The sequence below is a fragment of the Sinocyclocheilus anshuiensis genome, unplaced genomic scaffold, assembly GCF_001515605.1.
Source record: "Sinocyclocheilus anshuiensis isolate Anshui unplaced genomic scaffold, SAMN03320099.WGS_v1.1 scaffold2876, whole genome shotgun sequence".
In the NCBI taxonomy this organism is placed as follows: domain Eukaryota; kingdom Metazoa; phylum Chordata; class Actinopteri; order Cypriniformes; family Cyprinidae; genus Sinocyclocheilus; species Sinocyclocheilus anshuiensis.
The window spans coordinates 119,919-140,878 of NW_015554214.1; the positions used below are offsets into that span (position 1 = coordinate 119,919).

The 20,960-nt window shown below is 31.1% G+C and overlaps 2 protein-coding genes across 3 annotated transcripts in view; one reads left to right on the plus strand and one right to left on the minus strand.

Moving 5' to 3' along the window:
* The first annotated feature begins 364 nt into the window (after positions 1 to 364).
* On the plus strand, positions 365 to 5,917 carry LOC107671085 (proteasome assembly chaperone 4-like). The gene is made up of 3 exons (XM_016463931.1): positions 365 to 635; positions 5,263 to 5,338; positions 5,519 to 5,917. The coding sequence occupies exons 1-3, from the start codon at positions 459 to 461 to the stop codon at positions 5,638 to 5,640; spliced, it is 375 nt and encodes a 124-aa protein (XP_016319417.1). The 5' UTR covers positions 365 to 458; the 3' UTR covers positions 5,641 to 5,917.
* Positions 5,918 to 8,901: 2,984 nt separating this feature from the next.
* LOC107671089 (solute carrier family 22 member 23-like) overlaps positions 8,902 to 20,960 on the minus strand; it is a 13,875-nt gene continuing 1,816 nt past the window's right edge. The window contains exons 3-9 of one of the 2 annotated variants that reach the window (XM_016463938.1): positions 18,310 to 18,478; positions 15,789 to 15,916; positions 15,608 to 15,710; positions 14,245 to 14,456; positions 14,130 to 14,162; positions 12,223 to 12,346; positions 8,902 to 10,039 (exon numbers count right to left, since the gene is read on the minus strand). In XM_016463938.1, the coding sequence (XP_016319424.1) occupies positions 9,673 to 10,039; positions 12,223 to 12,346; positions 14,130 to 14,162; positions 14,245 to 14,456; positions 15,608 to 15,710; positions 15,789 to 15,916; positions 18,310 to 18,478 (1,136 nt within the window). In that variant the 3' untranslated portion in view covers positions 8,902 to 9,672. The remainder of the gene's footprint in view (positions 10,040 to 12,222; positions 12,347 to 14,129; positions 14,163 to 14,244; positions 14,457 to 15,607; positions 15,711 to 15,788; positions 15,917 to 18,309; positions 18,479 to 20,960) is intronic. The other variant, XM_016463937.1, reaches the window with a different exon arrangement.

Sequence of the window (20,960 nt, forward strand, 5' to 3'; positions counted from 1 at the left end):
CTTAATATTTACTCAGTTAAAATAAAAAACGTTATGAGAAGTGATAAAGCCAAGAAATTATTTGATTTGTTTAATAAGTGTGATTTTGTTTAATCCCCTACATTGTTTATGGTTGCATGAATACATTTAATTAATTTAATTTAATTTAATTTAATTTTATTTAATTTTATTTTATTTTATTTTATTTGGATTAAGGTATATAGTATGATTAATATGAATGTCTCAGTCTGTGAGGACTTACAGTTGTGTTTATGTTAGCCTCTTTTGTTCTGTTATGATGCTTGAAATGCAAAATAAAAAAATAAAATCCGTCGCTGTTTTGTTGACGTCCCTCGCGCGCCAGACCGGCTGGTGGCGCTGCAGTCTCTCAGCGAGCGGAAGTGAGGAAGAGATGCGTGTGTTTACTTTCATTATGAGGTTTCTGCGTTCACTGAGCGTTGTGTGAAGTTTTTATCCGGATGGAGACTGTGCTGAACGGTGACTGCGTGGAGCCCATCGCGGTCCATGATTTCTCGGAGAAGATTCTGGAGCAGCTCGTTCATTTCCATGTGATGAAGCTTAGCGGCGGGTTTTTCCTCTGGATCGGCTCTAGCCCGGTTCTGTCCAACCTGGCCCTGGCCGTCAACAGTAAATATGTGAGTCCTGCATATGTCTGCATACATATATAATTCCCATCATAATCATAATCGTATACCATTGTGCTTACATGTCGTAACATGGTACTTTTTGGTTAGTTTGGTATGTTGTTGTTAGTGTATGTTTACCATGGTAAACTTATGGTAAATCAGTGAATGTACTGGGCAGAGTTTTTGTTTATTATAATTATTTGATTTTGTTTATTACTTGTTTATTAATTGTTGATTATTATTTTATTATTTATTTATTTAGTCATTTAGCAGACGCTTTTATCCAAAGCGACTTACAAATTAATTATTAATTAGTGCTGTCAATCGATTAAAAAAAATTAACTAATTAATCACACAATTTTCTGAAATTAATCGCGATTAATCCCCCCTAACAATAAAGTTTTAAATATACTTTTATATTGCAATAATTTCACATTAAAACATAAAATTAATGTACAAACATAAAGACAGTATATTTTTAGTATTTGTTTAATGGCATCTTTTTTTTAATGATGTATCACTGATACCACCGATGTCTCTATAAAATAGTTTTCCCCCCTAATATTTAACCATTGACTATAGCCATTCAACATTACAGTATAATTGAGAGCTATGAATTTTAACATCTATTAGACTAAAAAATGACTTCTAATTTAAGTGAGCATAAAACAATCTTCATATAAACCCATTATAATGTCATATTTACCTGTGCCCTTCATCAGAAATATACAGAAAGTGAAATTGAAGTTATCAAACACTAAATTCTAAATTAAATACAGATGAATCCTTAAAGCTGTAAAAGTTACTGATTTCCTCTTTTTTGTTCTTTGATGAACGGACATCACAGCAGCTGGTTATTAGGTTGTTTTTGGCTGCTATTACTTTAAGAGCTGCTGCTGCTGAACGTGACGCGGATCTGACACATGCATCTCTTTACCTTTTCTGACTCACTTCAGGTCTTAAAGTCTCTACTAATGAACTGACGAGTTAAATCGAGGGTGTTAGATGAGGGAGACAGTGCTAAGCTGCTCCAGGACCGTTTTGAAAACCATTTCAGAGACATGTTCTTTAAATGTGATCAAATATATTACATGCATGCACAGTTTTAAGGCAGCTTTATTCGCCTTTTTGGTAACTTCATGACTAAACTAACCACGACATTGCATGCACGTAGTATATTTTGCGCTTTCATTCGCTTTGTGCATGCAACTGAAGAGCACTCGTTTGACTCGCGCGGCGCTGAAGTGTAGCGCGCGTCTGAAACTTCTCCAGTTTGATGTGGTTATAAAGACGATCTGCGACTGAATAAATGCACTTCTTGTCAAGAGAAAAAGTGACAGAAGCAGCAGTTTTGAGAGGGGTGGCCAACCCTAGCTCCGCCCCTGCGTTAATTGCGTTAAATATTTTTTAACACGTTAAACTGAAAAAATTGATCGTCTGCGTTAACGTGCTAATTTTGACAGCACTAATATTAATATTTTGAATTAGCTTTCATTATTGTATTTTCAGTTTGTATTTTAATTTTTATTTAAGTTTTATTCATTTTATTATCAGAGGCGGACAAAAGTGAAGTATTTTTACTGTACTTTAAAAGTACATTTTTCAAGTGTCTGTACTTTATCAGAGTGTTTTTCTTTAGAAAACTTTACTTCACAACATTCCAAAGCATAATATTGTACTTTTTACTGCACTACGTTTCATATTAAATATCATTTAATACCTAATTACATTAGAAATCTAGTACTTTCTTACTTTTTACTCAAGTAAAAGTAATTCAAAGTTTTACTTAAGTGCAAGAAAGTACTATATTTTTAATGTTCTTAAGTATTAAAGGTAAAAAACCTTAAAAACTTTTATTTATTAAATGTAGTGCAGTAAAAAAAGTATGAAATTATGCTTTGGAATGTAGTGAAGTAAAAGTTTTCCAAAGAAAAACACTCTGATGAAGTACAGATACTTTTAAAATTTGAGTAAAAGTAAAAATACTTCACTACTGTCCACCTCTGTTTATTATATGCCTTTGTCAGTTTTATATTTAGCTTTAAAGGTCCCATATTGTCAAAACTGAAAGTTCCTGGCGTTTTTCACGATAACTGAGGTCTAGGGGCTATTTAACTACCATATAAGTTTCAAAACAGTCAGTCCACAGTAAAATGCACACAGCCTGCATAAAGTAGCTGTGATTTTTCACGAACCGTTGTGACTTCCGTAAACAGTTGACGTCAGAACTACTCAGTCATCGCCTTCAGTCACCACCCCGAGCACCGCCCACCGTCCCACTCTGCTTTTGCCAAACCCCCAGACAACATCGCGTCTATGCTTTTGCTGAGCATAAGGACATCGAAACCTAAAATAAAACTCCAGAAAGGTGTAAAATATGGGATCTTCAATTCATTTCATTTTTAGTTTGAATAATTTTAACACTTTAACAAGCAAGTTTTTTTTCATATGAGAATTATATTTTATTTCATCTATATTAAAAAAAGAATGGTTTTTGTTTTAGTTAACAATAACAACAAAAGTTTTATTATTTAATTTTATGCTTTTGTCATTTTTATATTTAGCTTTAATTTATTTTTATTAGTTTAGGTTTAGTTATTTTAATACTTGAATTTAAACCTAATTATTTAAGTTATTTGCCAAGGCAACATTTCCAATTGTTTCAAATTTTTAATGTAATATTTATATTTAGTTTTAGCTTTATTTCGATTAACAAATCAATGGACCCTTTTTACAAGACTGTAAAGCCTCGTACACACCGGGACGATTATCACGCGCGCTTATCGCCGACATTTTTCGACGTGACTTTTGTATTCATTTCCAAGCGATTTTCGCTGGCGATGAGCAAATTCACTCCCTGACATTAGATGGCGCTTACTGAAAAACAGAACAAGTCGTATTTTACTATAACTTCAGCATCTCCAGGCACGTGAACAAAAGCGCCAATCTCATTGTTCGGCCAGTTTTTAACGCGGTGCGTCAAACCAAAAAAACGAGCCCGAGGCGTTTTTAAAAAAATTACGCTTTTACGCCTCGCGTTTTGCACGTCGGTGTGCACACTCACAGTGGCGCCCTTTGTTTAGCCACGAGGCGTTAAATGTCGGCGATAATCGCGCGCGATATTCGTCCCGGTGTGAACAAGCCTTAAGAAAAATATCCATATTTACAACTTTATAAATCTTAATCTCTAGCTTCCACTAACTGTCGTACGCTCGTTCATGAGAGAGTGGTGTCCAGCGGATGACGTAGGTGGTAGGCAAACGCGGTGACGAACGCGGAAGTGACGAAGAGAGAGCGAAACAAAACACCAGTCACGAATTAGTAGTACAAAACGAGCGAGGCGTTAAACATCGGCGATAATTGCGTGCGATATTTGTCCCGGTGTGAACAAGACTGTAATGACGCGTTTAACGGTCATCAGCGTCGTAACTTCTCAAAAGTTTTTTATATTTTGATTTTTTTTTTTATTATGTACATTTATAACACTATACTTTGTATTAGGGTTGCAAAAAGGTGGAACATTTCCGGTAAATTTCGGAACCATTCCAGGATTTTTTGGAAATTCCTTTTATTGAAAGTCATGAAAACACTATCGTGGAGTTTTTCTTTTGCTATTTGAGCAAATGGGAATGCAAAAAATATATTTGTGGTACTCTCCCATTCACTGCTCTTCAAGTTAGCCCGACTGTGACGACTTATAAACCCGCAAATGTGAAAAGGGTCCATAGTTTTAGTTAACAGTAACAACACAAAATTAGTCATGTTGTTTTATGTCATTTTTATAGTTATATTTAGCTTGAAATTATTTCTGTTTTAGTCATTTTAATACTTGCGTATTTTAGTTATTTGCCAAGATTTTTTAACAGTGTTGAAATTTTTTTTTTAATCTAGTATTTATATTTTATTTCTATCAGCAAAAACAGTTTTTGATAGCATTATTTTTTATTTTATTTATTATTATTATATTATTTTATTTATTTTTATTTTATTTTTAACACTAGTTGCTGGGAGTACCTACTTCCATTTTAATTTAAAGCAATAAAAAAAATTTGTCTTGTTAACAATCATTTTGTTATTGTCATTGATTTAAAATAGACATTATGATAATATGTGGCCCTGCAGCACAAAAGCAGTCTTAAGTCGCTGGGGGATATTTGTAGCAATAGCCAACAATACATTGTGTGGGTCAAAATTATAGATTTTTCTTTTATGCCAAAAATCATTAGGATATTAAGTAAAGATCATGTTCCATGAAGATATTTTGTAAATTTCTTACCGTAAATATATCAAAACTTAATTTTTGATCAGTAATATGCATTGCTAAGAACTTCATTTGAACAACTTTAAAGATGATTTTCTCAATATTTAGATTTTTTTTGCACCCTCAGATTCCAGATTTTCAAATAGTTGTATCTCAGCCAAATATTGTCCTATCCTAACAAACCATACATCAATGGAAAGCTTATTTATTCAGCTTTCAGGTGATGTAGAAATCTCAATTTCAAAAATTGACCCTTATGACTGGTTTTGTGCTCCAGGGTCACATATTCTCTCGGATTAGTTCTATTTTAAAGCTGAAGGTTCACAGTGTTTCCTGCGGGCAGCTCATATTTTGTGTTTGTTGTTTTTTGCCCAGGATTCAATGCCTCTGTCCGCTCTGGTTCTGGGTGACACGTCAGACACGACACCAAGCTCTCTTGCACAGAGACTCAGTAAGACCTGCTTTAACTGATCAGACCGATCGATCCTTCTGGTTCAGTCATTTACAGACGTGTAATGTCATCAAATCCGAATGTTTACAACAAAACCGTGCCAGAGCTGCTAGAAAACCTGATGTTGACAAACCTAGCGTTCACCTAGTTTCTAGCATTTATTTTTCTCTTTCTTTTCAGCAAAGAAGACAAAGAAACAGGTATTTGTAAGTTACAATTTACCCATGACGGACTCAAATCTAGCACTGCTGGTGGAGAACAGAATCAAAAAGGAGATGGAGATTCATCCTGACAAGTTTTAAACATTTGTTGTTTTACCTGGCGGCGCTTTGTTTGCTTTTTTTGTACATAGCTCAATAAATCTAAAGCAAAAATATTCAGCTGTAACATTATTATTTTGTGTGGTATGTATCTAGTTATGAGCCAAATTTATGAAGGTTTTAGCAAAGACAAACTGGACTGGTCATTTCTTTTTAAATCCAATTATTTCAGGTTTTGTAAACGCTGGAAATATGAGGGGGGTTTTAAACATTCAATTTCCAGACCTTGAAAAGTCATGGGAAGCAATTATTACAATCCTTAAAAGTTCATGCAATAAAAATAGTTTTTTCTATTCTGTAATAGAAAAACTGCTTTGTGTGAGTATTCACAAAAGACAGAAAAAGACATAGAAATGCATTGTGCAAGCTGGTTTCTGCCATAGGATATCAAATAAAAAACGTACATTTATTTTTATTTCACAATTCTGAGAAAAAAAGACATGAAGTTACAATTGCAAGAAAAAAGTCTGAATTCTGAGATAAAAAAGTCACAATAGAAAAATAATGAAAAAAAAAACTTTATTAGCTATAAGTTACAATTAATAGAAAAAAAATTTTTTTTTATGTAAAATTATTTTTTTTATTCCGTCAGAATTGTGATATAAACTTATAATATAAACGATTACGAGTTTATAACTAACTGAAAATTGTGAGAAAGTCGCAGTTCCCTTTTTTATTCCGTAGCAGAAACAAGCTTCCATAAAACCCTGTTATTAAAATATGAACAATGAAATATACTGTATTAAAAAACTGTATTTATTTATAAGTACAATGTCTTCAAATGGACTATTAACATGTATGAAATTCTCATTTAATCCTAATCGTCAAAATGACACACGAGAGTCAAATACAGAAAAATACACTGATGCTTTACAATGTTTCAGTCTCCTGCGTTTGAGTGAATCTCATTCATGCCGGTCCAGGTCATGTTTCATGCCAAATTCAGAATGATTTTTTATTTTTAAAATACTTAGGATTTCATTGCATCGTGACACTTTTTATTTATAATTTTTAATATATTTTTTATTCATAATTAAGATTTTTTTTTTTTTTCACATTAAAATAATATTTTTAGTCCTAAAAATAGGCCATTTGTTTTTGTTATTTTTGGGGTGAAATATGACCTGGAATTGTTTATTTTGTGAGATTGACTCTCTTACGATGTGCTTTAATCAGTATTTGAAGTATTATGGAGTGCTTTAGTGTTTACAGAAAAGGTGAATATTGATTCTGTGCTTATATATATATCCCAGAATCCTGTATAAACACACAATACCTGCAATCACTGTTTAAAACCATGAAGTGTTTCATTAACATCCTAGTATACTGTTCTTAATTTGGTTTCTTATTCAGTAGTTCGAGGAAAACAGGAGCTCTGTGATGTTCAAGTTACTCCACTGCTACTCTACACATTAATAATAATAACAATAATTGCTAAATATACATGAAAACACAATCAGCAGCCCTTCTAGTGGTCGTGCTCCACGTCAGCCCGAGTTCACATTTATGAAACAAGTGAATGTCCGGGTCACATTTCACACCAAATGTAAAAATAAATTCATAAAATAAGTCTGTTTCTGTACTGTGACATTATTTTCATTTTCTCCCCTCCTGCCAAATCTCATTACCACAATGCAATAAAAAATCTTATCATCGTAATGCATCTGCACATTATACTTTTGTACTTTGTTTTTATTATTCTAATGATCGTCATTAAATTCTCATTACTTTAATACAACGATATTTTACTTATTAGCGTTTCAAATCTAAAAAAGGCTTCATTTTCTTGATGCACAATATCATTTATTTTTCATCTATATTGTATTTCTTTTTATTTTGATGTGAAATGTGTCCCGTGACACTTTCCTGACAGGTTTCAGCCCTGTAACTGGTTATTGAGCTTGTGAATGTTTGCATGTTAACCCTTGTACGTCCTTAGGGACTTTTAGTCTTTTTCATGTTTTGTTTTTTTATCATTTTGAGTGTGTTAATGCAAACAGTGTAAATTTGGTCAAAAATGTGTATTTTTATTAGAACCTTAATATTTCACACCCATTTCCTTTCATAAATCTATTTTATACTATGTACAAAAATAGTTGCACTCAGGACCTCATTGAAAATAATGTCCCAATGGAAACCCATTAAAACTGCAATATTTAATCCTAGTGCTATTTAAGCATAAAATCATGCACTCTGTTGGCAATTTTTAAAATTCTTATGATTTTCCACCTGATTTTCTGCTTCTGCCTAAAAAAATTGAAATTGAATTATATTTGTAATTTTTTTTGACACTGCACAAAATAATGCATCAACATTAATGTTTTTGCTAATCACTGACATATCCAAGACTGTAAAAAATAAAAAATCTCCTTAGCATTTAGTATATGCAAAATAATTAATTTAATTTTTCATTAAAAAAACAACAGTGGCATTATATAAACAAACTAGCATTTAAAGGGTTAAAATCATGAAAATTACTTAAGTTTTGGTAGTTTTAGGACAAGGTCTATATCAGTGAAAGCAGAAAAAATATTAGTATATAATATTTTATGACATTTTTTTTTTTTTTTTGTCTTCTAAGAACCTCTATGTAACTTTTTTAAATTGACGCACAAGGGCTAAGAGCAGACCATTAAGTTGTGCTGTTGTTGTTTTTTTTTGGTTTTTTTTTACAGCCATCATCTGTCCAGTCGTGGTTTCACACACGTTCAGTTCAGATTCATCTGGCCGACTCGTGATTGCTTTTCTAGTTTTAGTGCAAAACAGACAGACTAAAAAAACCTGAACATAGTGAGGTGCACACGAATGGCGAACTTCATTCATGAAACATGAGCAAAACATATTTGTTGCGCTTAACAGCCATTCCTACGAATGAGAAGAATTAGTGTTTACTAAACAATTTGTGCACATATTTTGTACACTTGTGTGTCATGAATATGGAAGCTTGTTTCTGCCACAGGATCAAAACATTTTTAAAAAGTAATTGCGACAGAATCGCGAGGCATAAAAAATAAGATAGTCTGCTTTATGAGATATAAACTCGTAATTCTGACTTTTTATCCTGAATTGCAATTTTATCTCATAATTTAGACTTTAATTATGACTTTATAATTCAGACTTTACAAACTCACAATTCTGAGTTTTTCTCATAATTGTGAGATCTAAACTCATCATTTTGACCTTTTTTCTCGCAATTCTGTTTTGTTTTTTTTCACCACGGAATAAAAAATTAAATTGGTAATTGCGACTTTTCAACTAAAAATTCTAACTTTTTTCTCAGAATTGCGAATTTATATCTTGCGATTCTGACTTCTCCCAGGATTGCGGCATTAAATCTTGCGATTCTCAGTTTATATATTGCTATTTTAACTTTTTTCAGAATTGCAACTTTAAATCTTGCAATTCTGACTTTTCTCTGAATTGTGGCATTAAATCTTGCGATTCTCAGGTCATATTGTGCGATTTTTACTTCTTTCAGAATTGCGAGTTTATATATTGTGATTCTGACTTTTCTCTGAGTATATATCCCACAATTATTATTTTTTTTACTTAGAATTGCACATTTTTTTCTTAGAATTGCGAGAAAAAAGTCGGAGTTGTGACTGTGAGAGAAAGTTACGAATACCTTTTTTTATTTTATTTTCCTGTGGTGGAAACAATCTCCTGTACATGAATAAAGTCCGCCGGTTCTTACAGTCAACGTCATTCTGTCCTTATAATAAATACCAAACATTTACCAAACGTACAAAACAAAACGCATTCAAATCAGTGAAACTCCTCCGTGAGGTTGTTGTTCGGTAGTGGCCATTCGAAAAATAGAGCTCCTTTCGCTAAACGCAAGTTAAAATAACATTTCCAGTTTGTACAATGGTAAGAATTTTTCACCGATGCTGGTTAATGAGGCGTTTGACACTTTACCACGACATCAGTCGCATTTCGCAGTTTAAAAAAAACGAATGAGTGAAACTCGTTCTCGACAATCGCTCTTCGTTCGGCCATATTTAGCAAACGCCGTCATGAAATCCTCACGCCATTGGCTGTGCTGTTGCTAGGCACCGAGCCGTTGCCGGGGTTGACGACCTGGTGAAGGGGCGTGTCCTGAACGCGCGAATACTCCCTGACCTCGGTCCTGGCCAGTAGGTGGTGCTGTTCTCCGGGGAAGATGGGCCGCCGCAGAAGCCCCTCCCCCTCAGCAATAGTCTCGGGCAGCGGTTGGCTGGCGGTTTCCGGGAGCAACGGTATGCAAATGATGCAGAGCAGAGTGCAGCAGGTGAGGATCACGTGATGCAGGAAGAAACCCTTCTGATTGTGGAGCTCCATCAGCGGCGCTGTTAGCATACCGAAACCTGCGCTCGCTAGGACCAGACCCACTCCTCCACCCCTGTTACGACAAAACCCACAGACAACCGTCAAAACATCGGGTGATGATCAGGTTAATACTACTTTAATTATTGGTGTTTACAAAATCAAGCTTGTAAGTATAAAGACATGAATGAATCCTCAGTAACACTAAGGTGTCATTTGTTTACATTAGCTGAGGATGAAATATAGTTTGTTAATTTCGACATTTACTAAAACCAGGGATAGTATATTTAAACAAAAAAAATAGAATCTAATTTAAAATATTAACGAAAACTCTTTTATTAACAAAAACTGCATTTCTCATTTGTTTAGTTTAACTTGAGGTACTATAATAACTAAAGCTAAAGAAACTAAAAGGAATAAATAAAAAGTAAATAAATATAGACATTTTAAAAAATAAAAAAAAATTACAAAAACGCAAGATTACTAAAAAAATGTAACCAAAATTATAATGAAAGCAAACTAATAACAAAATTTAATTCAAAATATTAATAAAAACTATTTTGTTAATAGCAATTGAAATACTAAAATAACAAACTAAAACTAAAATGAACGAATAAAAAATATAGACATTTAAAAACTAAAACTAATAAAAATGACAAAAACAACAAAATTACTAAAGCTTTAAGTAAAATTAATGTGAAAGCAGAAACTATAAAAACAAAACCTAATTCAAAATATTAACAAAAACTACAGTATATTGTTAATAGCAAAAACTACATTTCTCCAATTCATTAAGTTTAACTTAAAGCAATGAAATAACTAAAACTAAAATACAATAAAAATTTATAAAAATAGACATTTAAAAAATAAACGAAAACTAATAAAAATGACGAAAACAACAATCACTAAAACTTTATCTAAAATTAAAATGAAAACTAAACTAGAATACTATAGCAGTATATTAATGATACTAAAATAACACAGACTAATACATTAGTAAAATCAATATCTGTTAATATTATTTAATGGACCTAAGATAAATTAACAACAACAAAAAAAAGTTTTATTTTTAGTAACTAATAAATAACTATTAAATTAATTTATTAAACTTTTCTTTATTAAATTTAGTGATTTAATCAACTTACTGTTGTATTGGTTTAAATTAAATTAAAAATTTAAATTTATTAAAACTTATTTTAATTAGTTTAACCCTTTAACTGTCATCCACATTTTTGAAAATTCACGAGAAAGTGCACTATACAAACTTAAATTATTATAATTCATGATCGCTTTTGAATACAGAACTAAGGTTGGTCTCTTTTTAAAGACGACAATTAGCAGAGTATTACAGAAGTGAAATCATTTCATAAATTGAAAGTATTAAAAAATTATAGAAGTTTAAATTTACTGTAAAGAAAATGTACTATTTTTATTTTCTTTTATATAAAATATAAAAAAAAAAAGTAAAAAATACAAAGTTGCTATCAAATTAAAGCCATATGTCTACATAAGTTGTGTTCCAAATTTGAAGTTGATATTAAAAAATTGAGGTGCATATGCAATTTTGTTTAGGCGTTATACCATACAGACATAAGGTTGGTCTCTTTTTAAAGAAGACAATTAGCAGAGTATTACAAAAGTGAAATAATTTCATAAATTGAAAGTATTAAAAAATTATAGAAGTTTAAATTTACTGTAAAGAAAATGTACTATTTTTATTTTCTTTTATATAAAATATAAAAAAAAAAAGTAAAAAATACAAAGTTGCTATCAAATTAAAGCCATATGTCTACATAAGTTGTGTTCCAAATTTGAAGTTGATATTAAAAAAATTGAGGCTCATATGCAATTTTGTTTAGGCGTTATACCAAAAAAGCCATTGACATTTTTTTGATGCATTTCTGTTACAAATCTATCAATTTCTCTCTCAATATTACGTCTTTTTGTGACAAAGGTCTGAGCTCCTATGATTTGTCATAGACTCTTGGTGCACTCTTGTCATAAATGAATCTATTGCTGTTCCTACATAATTTGTAACAAACAATAATGGTATAATATCTATTTAGGAGTCTTAGACCTTTCCAGTGATATAGTTTGTCATGCTTACATTAGGATTTAATTGTAACACAGTGAAGGGGACGGTGACAGTTAAGGGGTTAAATGAGTTTCTTACACTAATAAACAAGCGTTGATTAATGGGAGCTCAGTGTGAAGTGTTGTGTATTCCTCAGATCAGACTGGAGTCTCTGAGGCGCTGACCTGATGACCGTCGGCGTGATCTCGGCGCAGTAGAAGATGCTGAGTGTGCTGACGGCATGAGACGAGAACATCCCGATGATGGAGAACGCGTACGAGAAGCGCTGGTTCAGCGAGTCCCGCTGAGCTAGGACAACATAGACAATATATTAATACATACATATACACTGTCGGTCAAAAGTTTGGGATCAGAAGGATTTTTAATGTTTTTTAAAGAAGTCTCTTCTGCTCATCAAGGCTGCATTTATTTGATCAAAAATACAGGAAAAAAACAGTAATCTTGCAAAATGTAATTACAATATAAAATAATGGTTTCTATTTTAATATCCTTTAAAATATAATTTATTTCTGTGATGCAAAGCTGAATTTCCATCAGCCATTACTCCAGTATAAAGTGTCACATGATCTTCAGAAATCATTCTATTTTACATCATAATAATATTTCACAATATTACATTTTTTCCTGTATTTTTGATCAAATAAATGCAGCCTTGATGAGCAGAAGAGACTTCTTTAAAGAACATTAAAAATCGTTCTGATCCAAACGTTTGAATGGCAGTGTATGTATATACATATCCAGCGTTTCCCAAACCTACAGTAACCTCAGTAAATCACTGCACGTTCTAGTGCAGATTGTTCTTAAATTAATTCTTGTTGCATCCAAATCAACATCACAATTTATGTAAAAATGGAGTGTACATAGAAATATGTGCTCATGTTTCATGAATGAAGCCCATTCTTCTTTCATGAAGTTGCATATATAAGTATAACCTAACTTTACCCGCTCCTGTAAAGCAGTATATACTACTATATAGCTACTATATAACTCAACTTCTTGATTATATCCTCACAAAATGTAACTATATTGTTATATGGCTCTAATCTGATAAATGTAAGCTATAAACAATAAAAAGATGATTTTCTGTGAAGATTATTTTGAAAAGCATTACACGTCAAACTAAATTGACTTTTATTTTCTTTCCTCAAAAAGGGAACATAAAAATCACAACATTATTCACAATTACTTCATTTACTGACGTCCCTAATATTAAGTCATAATTGATAGGTTTGAAAAAAAAAAATGTCCTCCTAATGTACATGTAACACTGGTGGGAATAATACACTGAATATAAAACATAAAAATTAATATGTATATAAGATATAATATATGGTAGCCTGTTTCCAGAATAAATGTACCTTTTGTTTAAAAAAAAAAATAAAAAATTTCAGTGTTTTTTATACCTTTTATTAAGAATTATGACAAATATAAATTATAATATTATGTATAATTTATAACTCAAAATGTTTAAACCGTATTATAAACCATACTATCTAGCATAAGTACTTTTTATTTATTAATTTTATTAATTTATTAATTTAAATATATGCATGTATTTATTTTAATCATTTTTTATGTATTTATTTATTTTAATCTAATGTTTTATTTCTGCATTATTTTAATCTAATTTGTATGTATTTATTTATTTTAATCTAATTTGTGTGCATTTAATCTATTTTTTTATTTTTATCTAATTTTTGTTTGATTAAAATAAATGCATACCTAAAAAAACGATTGAAAAAAAATAAATGTAAATTAGATTAAATGTAAAATGTTTTTACTAAGTATGCATGACAAAAAGAAACTTTTCTCCCTAATGTATATAAATTACCTATTATAAATAAATTAATTAATAAAAATGTATACTATTATGTATCATTTATAACCTGAAATATTTCACATGTATTAGTAGAAATTAACATGTAGAATTAACATTTAATGCTGTCTTATTCATGTTATCTACAGTATTGCATTAACTATGCACGATTATTGAAATGCATTGTATTATTTGACTTTAGCATTGTTTAGTCTCTGCTGTCACAACAACAAAATATGTAATGCATAGTATTACCTGCATCGTGCCATAGACTGTACTTGCCGATCACTGCATTAGGAGAGAGAAGACAGCCGTTAGTACCGGTTCAGAGGCGGATGCTCTGCGTCATCATGTGCTGTACTGTACGTACGGTTGAGCAAACCCAGCTGCAGCAGCGACGCCAGAGCCGTGATGATCATGAAGGTGAGCAGTCCTCCTCTCCTGCCGAAGCCAGCCACCACCGGGAACAGCACCATGCAGGAGGCCACGGCGATCGCCGCTAATGCGTAATAATGCAGGTGAGATGCGCTGCCCTCCAGAACGCTGCGCGCAAAGCAGTGATGGATGCCATAACCTGTCAACCTGAGTGTCCAGACCAGAACAAACACACAATCAGAGCCTAAAGAGAGCGCTTATATAGCACAACCCTGCAGGTGAAATCATCCAGATCAGTGCTGGGGGGTCCGTGGAACCGTTTAGAGAAGTAAAAGACAATGTGAAAGTCTAGAAATAAATAAGAAGAAATATGATTAAGATAAACTGTTAATTAAAACAAAATTGTTCAAATAAAAACATAATTACATAAAAATTTGATTAAAATAAAAATATTTTAATCATTACTAGTTGTAATATTTTTATGTATTTATTTTCACCTGATTTATGTTTATTTTAATCTAATTTTATGTATTCCATTTTTTATATGAAGCTAATTTGTATGTATTTATTTTAATCAAATTGTATTTATGTATTCATCCCTTTTAATCTGTTTTTTTATTTTTGTATTTATTTTAATGTAATTTATATTTATACATTTTAACTTTATGTATTTATTTATTTTAATCTAATTTTCATGTATTTAATTTAATCTTTTTCTGCGTTTATTTATATGTATTTATTTATTACGATTTTTATGTACGCATGTATTTATTTGAATTTATTTTTATGTATTTTGATATTTGAATCTTTATTTATTTTAATCTGTTTTTATTTTACTCTAATTTTTAAAAATAAATAAATACATAAAATCTCATTAAAATAAATAAATATAAATGACATTAAAATAAATATATAAATTAGATTAAAAAAAAATTAATAAAATAAGCAAATAAATAATACATCTAACAGAACTGTACTATGAGAAGAAAAAAAAGCAATAATGTAACTTTACAGAAACTATTTTCCAAAAAATATTTTAGATAATCTGTAGTAGTATTTTTTATTTTTTTTTCACAGTAGAAACTGGTTCTTTATATACTATACTATACAGATGCCTTTTAAATGTTAGCATAAAGATGATTATACTTGAGGGTCTGTGGTCTCTAAGATTGAAAACCCTGATTTAGATGATAAACTATTTCCCAAATTTGAGCATGCAACACTCAAGAATCAATCCCAGAATGCATTGCAACTGCAAGTTTAGTGAAAGCATGTTTTAAGTTTAGAAATGTTCTACTTACCTGCCGAAAGGTACTGATAGATAAACCCAGTACTAGTGAAATCTAATCTGAACTCACGAGTTGACGCAGAGGACGACGGTGTTCTTCCACAGGTTTCTGGTGCCACTCAGCTGCGTCACGCAGAACGTCTTCGGCTTCTGCTGCAGTTCAGTCTCCAGCTCTGCAAAACCATCATCATCATCATCATCCTCCTCCTCCTCCTCGGGCTGCAGGTAAACACACTCACAGCTGTGCTCACCTGAGAGGATGCCGCTGGAGTCGGTTGCCGTGTCGACGCTGTTGCTACGGGCGATGCGGAACATCTGTCGCTTGGCTCTTTGATAATGCTGAGTGACCAACAACCAGCGCAGAGACTCCGGAAACATCCTGAGCAGAGTTACACTGAAAGCTGCTTATTCTGCCCACAAACTGACCACTTGCACCGCAAAAAAAAAAAAAACGATTTTCTTGTTTTCCAGTACAAACTTCTACAAATTCTTAAATCAAGATATATTTACTTTGGAAGAAAAATGACTTTTCCAAAAAAAAAAAAAATACACTGACAACATAGAATTTCTGAAGAAATTACAAATTTCATGACACTAGTGTAAAAAAAAAAAAACTATAATAAATTAAATAGCTGAAGATTTATGAATTCATTTGATTAGACATGCTTTTAATGAATGCTGTTTTTATTGACCCTCTTTTTTATAAACAAAAGAGTTTATATAATACTTGCATATCATAATAAAAAGGACAAAAAACAAGTAAACAATTAGAAAATCATACAAAAAACTCCTGTTGCAACTGTTGCAATGAGTGTTTCAATTAACATCCAATTCTGTAAACATATTTTTGTTTATAACGATTTAATAAAACCATTAAAACGGAATCCAGAAAAATTCAAATGGAAAACGACCGAATTTGGGAAAAATGAAACAGAATTCATAGGGCGCTAGAAAAGTGCATTTTTGTTCAACTTTAAATACATTTTCGTCAAATTGTGTATTTTTCATGATTTCAAATAATTTCCAGAAAAATCCAGAAACATTCCAATGGAATATAAAAGGAATTTGGAAAAAAATAAATCAGATCTTAAAAAGAATTATCTACACTAAGTGAGTTTACAATTAAAACAAAGAAAAATATCTGTAAAAGGACAAAAAAAAATCATCTTGATTTCCCTTTGAATTCTGTTTTTCTTAACCATAAACTTAATTTTGATACATTCTTGAGAAAACAAGACTTATATCTTACGTAATTCTGCTTCTCAAGTAAATGTATCTTGGTTTAGCAATGTTTAGATGCTTGTACTGGGAAACAACAAGACAGAAATACTGAATATGAAAATCATTTTTTGCAGTGCAGACACAAAGAGACCACATCGATCACAGTTTTCCTTGTTTTTATGTGTGGTTTCGAGATGATTAAATGTGAAATAGATTATAGACTAAAATAATAAACCGGTGCAAAAACGATTTTTATACAGAAAACACTCAAGTATAAAAAGAAAATGTGGTCAAAATATCTGTCCGCCCAAAAATAATAATTATTTCACAGCCACTTACTTAGTATTTTTGTCTTGTTTCTAGTCAAAATATCTAAAATAAATCTTAAATTAAGATGCATTTACTTGGTAAGCCAAACGAAATAAGATATTAAAAAAACTAAATTAAGTGCATTTTGCTTAAAACAAGTAAAATTATCTGCCAGCGTATGTAAACTATTCTTAAAACAAGAGAATTTTACTTGCCCCGTGCACTGGCAGATACTTTTACTTGTTTTAAGCAAAATGCACTTAATTTAGTTGTTAAAATATAAAATGTATTTCACAGGGCCCTAAAAATGTAATTGTTGTTACATTTTTAATAAACTGTTGTTAAATTGTATCTGATTTCAAATGTTTTTGATTACTAGAATTTTATTAAACGAAACTCATTTTAAAAAGAATCCACAAAAAAAAAATTATAATTTCATAGGGCCCCAAAATTGTTATTTATTTAATCAACTTTTGTTCAATTGTATAGGTTTCCCGATTTCAATTAAGTACAAGTTTTATTTTTTATTTTTTTATTGCTAACATCTAATGTGACCATTAAAACAAAATCCAGAACATTTTTTTTAATGAATTTGAAGGAAATAAAACTTCTTTCAAAGGGCCCTAAAATTGTAATTGTTGTTCAACTTTTAATAAGCTGTTGTTAAATGGTATACATTTCCTGATTTCAATTAATTAGAATTATTCCATTTAAATACAATTTTAGGGGGTGCCTAAAAAAGCAATTAGCCTTTTTTTGATTGCTAAAATTAATTTAACCATTAAAAAAAGAAACAAATTATAAACATTGAGTTTGCTTAAAACAAGAAAAATATATTATTTTCCCTTCAAATTCAGTGTAGTTTTCTTACGCCAATGACAGATATTTTTTTCATTTTAACTCACTTAATATTAATTGTTTGTTTTTTCGCTTAGAAACAATATCTTATATCGTTTGGCTTACCAAGTAAATGCATCTTAATTTAAGAAGTTTTAGATATTTTGACTAGAAACAAGACAAAAATACTAAGTAAATAAGCCTTTTTTTTTTTGCAGTGCAGAAAACAAACTGGAATACAGTTTTGCATGAGGATATCTAGTTTACTTGCTATAAAATATGAATAGGCCACAAACATGGTAAAGTTCAGCAAATTAGTAGTTCAGCTTGTAAACAGGATTGTGTTATGCATGTCACTAGTCGTGTGTGTCTCATGCATCAGTGTTGTTTTATTGAGCGTCTTACCAGACGTACGGCAGCATGAGCACAAACGGGGCGATGATGACGATCTGCAGGATCTGCCAATCACGGCACAGCGCCGCCAGACCGGGCATCAGCAGCTGGCCGCTCACGATGATCAGGCTGGCGATCATGGTCATGGAGAAACGCCACGCGGGCAAACACAGCTCGATCCCTGAGGAAATCACCTCTTTCATTAGCACAACCTAATTAAACCATTACAACCGAATCAAGAAAAATATCAAAAACACAGAATTTGAAAAAAAAAAAAAAAAAGAAAGATTTTCAGAGGGCTCTAAAATTTTAACTGCTGCTACTTTTAATGAACTGTTGTTAAATTGTATCTGATTTCAAATAGTTAGACATGTTTTTGATTACTATGATTTAATTAAATGAATCTAAACGAAACTGATTTGAAAAAGAATCCACAAAAAAAATAAAAAATCGAAAATTTGGGGGGGAAATAAAATGGATTTCATAGGGCCCCAAAATTGTAATTTATTTAATAAACTTTTGTTAAATTGTAAAAAAAATAAAATAAAAACAGAATTTGGGAAAAATAAAATTATTTTCAGAGGGCTCTAAAATTTTAACTGCTGCTACTTTTAATAAATTGTTGTTAAGGTGTATAAGGTTCCTGATTTCAGTTAATTAAACATTGTTTTTAATAAAACGAGACATGATTACTAACATTTAATTTAACCATTAAAACAATATTAAAATTCAATTTAAATTAAACCGATTTCATAGGGCCTTTAACTTAATAAACTGTTGTTAAATCATTTAAGTTTGCTGATTTCAATTAATTAGACATGTTTTTTATTAATAAAAAGTAAAATATAAAATGTATTTCACAGGGCCCTAAAAATGTAATTGTTGTTACATTTTTAATAAACTGTTGTTAAATTGTATCTGATTTCAAATAGATAGACATGTTTTTGATTACTAGAATTTAATTAAACGAATCGAAATTAAAGTAATTTTAAAAAGAATCCACAAAAAAAATTAAAAATCGAAAATTTGGGGGGGGGAATAAAATGGATTTCATAGGGCCCCAAAATTGTAATTTATTTAATAAATTTTGTTCAATTGTATAGGTTTCCCGATTTCAATTAAGTACAAGGTTTGTTTGTTTTTTGATTGCTAACATTTAATGTGACCATTAAAACCAAATCCAGAAAAAAATTAAATGAAACATGGAATTTGAGAAAAATAAAACATATTTCATAGGGCCCTAAAATTGTAATTGTTGTTCAACTTTTAATAAGCTGTTGTTAAATTGTATACATTTCCTGATTTCAATTAATTAGAATTATTCCATTTAAATACAATTTTAGGGGGTTCCTAAAAAAAGTAATTTGCCTTTTTTATTATTGCTAAAATTAATTTAACCATTAAAAAAGAAACAAATTATAAAAATTAAGTGAGTTTGCTTAAAACAAGAAAAAAAATATTGTTTTTCCTTCAAATTCAGTGTAGTTTTCTTATGCCAATGACAGATATTTTTCTCATTTTAACTCACTTAATATTAATACGTCTCAGAAAACAAGACTTATATCTTATAAGTTATTTTATAATAACTTAGTAAGTTATTTTCCTCTTAAGTAAATGTATCGTGACTTAATACTGTTTGAAAACGCTATCTATCCTGTATAATATTCTATAATGGTGAGTGAATCCCAAATCTTGTGTTCTCTTATGAATGCCAAAAGCACTGGGCTGTTGATGTTTCTGATGTATTTTAAGTACACACTCGTGCATACTTTTTAGGTTTTATGATTCTTTGTTTCGTTTTTCAGTGGTACACAGCGCCACCTAGTGGACTGGAGGGTCTGAAGGATCACGTTGCACTGAAGACTGGAGTAATGATCCTGAAAATTCAGCTTTGATCACAGAAATAAATTACATTTTACAACTCATTCACATAAAAAACAGCGATATTAAATAGTAGAAATATTTTAGAATTTTACTGTATTTTTAATCAACTAAATGCAGCCTTGGTGAGCAGAAAACATTTAGTTAGTCAGTGTCTCTCTCCTAATTCCTCCTCCTCTCAGTCAGACAGAAATCGATCCGCTTCAGAGAGACTTTGACAGTCACACAGTGAATGAAATGGACAGAGTTCAGACCGCAGCGTAACGTGATCCCACGACTCTATTCACGTGTGAGTAACTGCTCCAAACCAATCCCAGTGGATCAATTTCTCATCTCATGAGCGCATATTAAACCAAGAAGAGATGCTGATTATTCTTTATATTAAACACAACAGCTTTCTGAGCCAAAACTAATTCTGTCAGAGTGAAGATGCATTTAGAGATACTGGATTTTTATATTTTTAAGAAAGCATTTTATTGTCCAGCAGGTGAAAATGGTGATGATTGATTTGGCAAACACCAGTAATAAAAGGCCGTATTTTTATTATTTTATTAAAGTGAAGCTCTAGTTAATGTTATGGCTGTTTTTCACTCACTGTAAATCGTGAAGATATATAACTGAAAAGCTTTTGAGAAAACTGAGCACTGTAAAGCACCGGACTTCAAATGTCATCTGAGTCTGAGCGAAGCAGAAAGTGGCTCCATTAGAGCAAATTAATGAACTCGGAGGTGTTCTGGCCATTAAACACACACACACACACACACACACACACACTCTCACAC

Coding starts and splice junctions, on each gene's coding strand:
- LOC107671085 (XM_016463931.1), top strand. CDS start 459: ATGGAGACTGTGCTGAACGGTGACTGCGTGGAGCCCATCGCGGTCCAT. Junction 636..5,262: donor TGGCCGTCAACAGTAAATAT/GTGAGTCCTGCA, acceptor TTTTTTGCCCAG/GATTCAATGCCTCTGTCCGC. Junction 5,339..5,518: donor CTCTCTTGCACAGAGACTCA/GTAAGACCTGCT, acceptor CTTTCTTTTCAG/CAAAGAAGACAAAGAAACAG.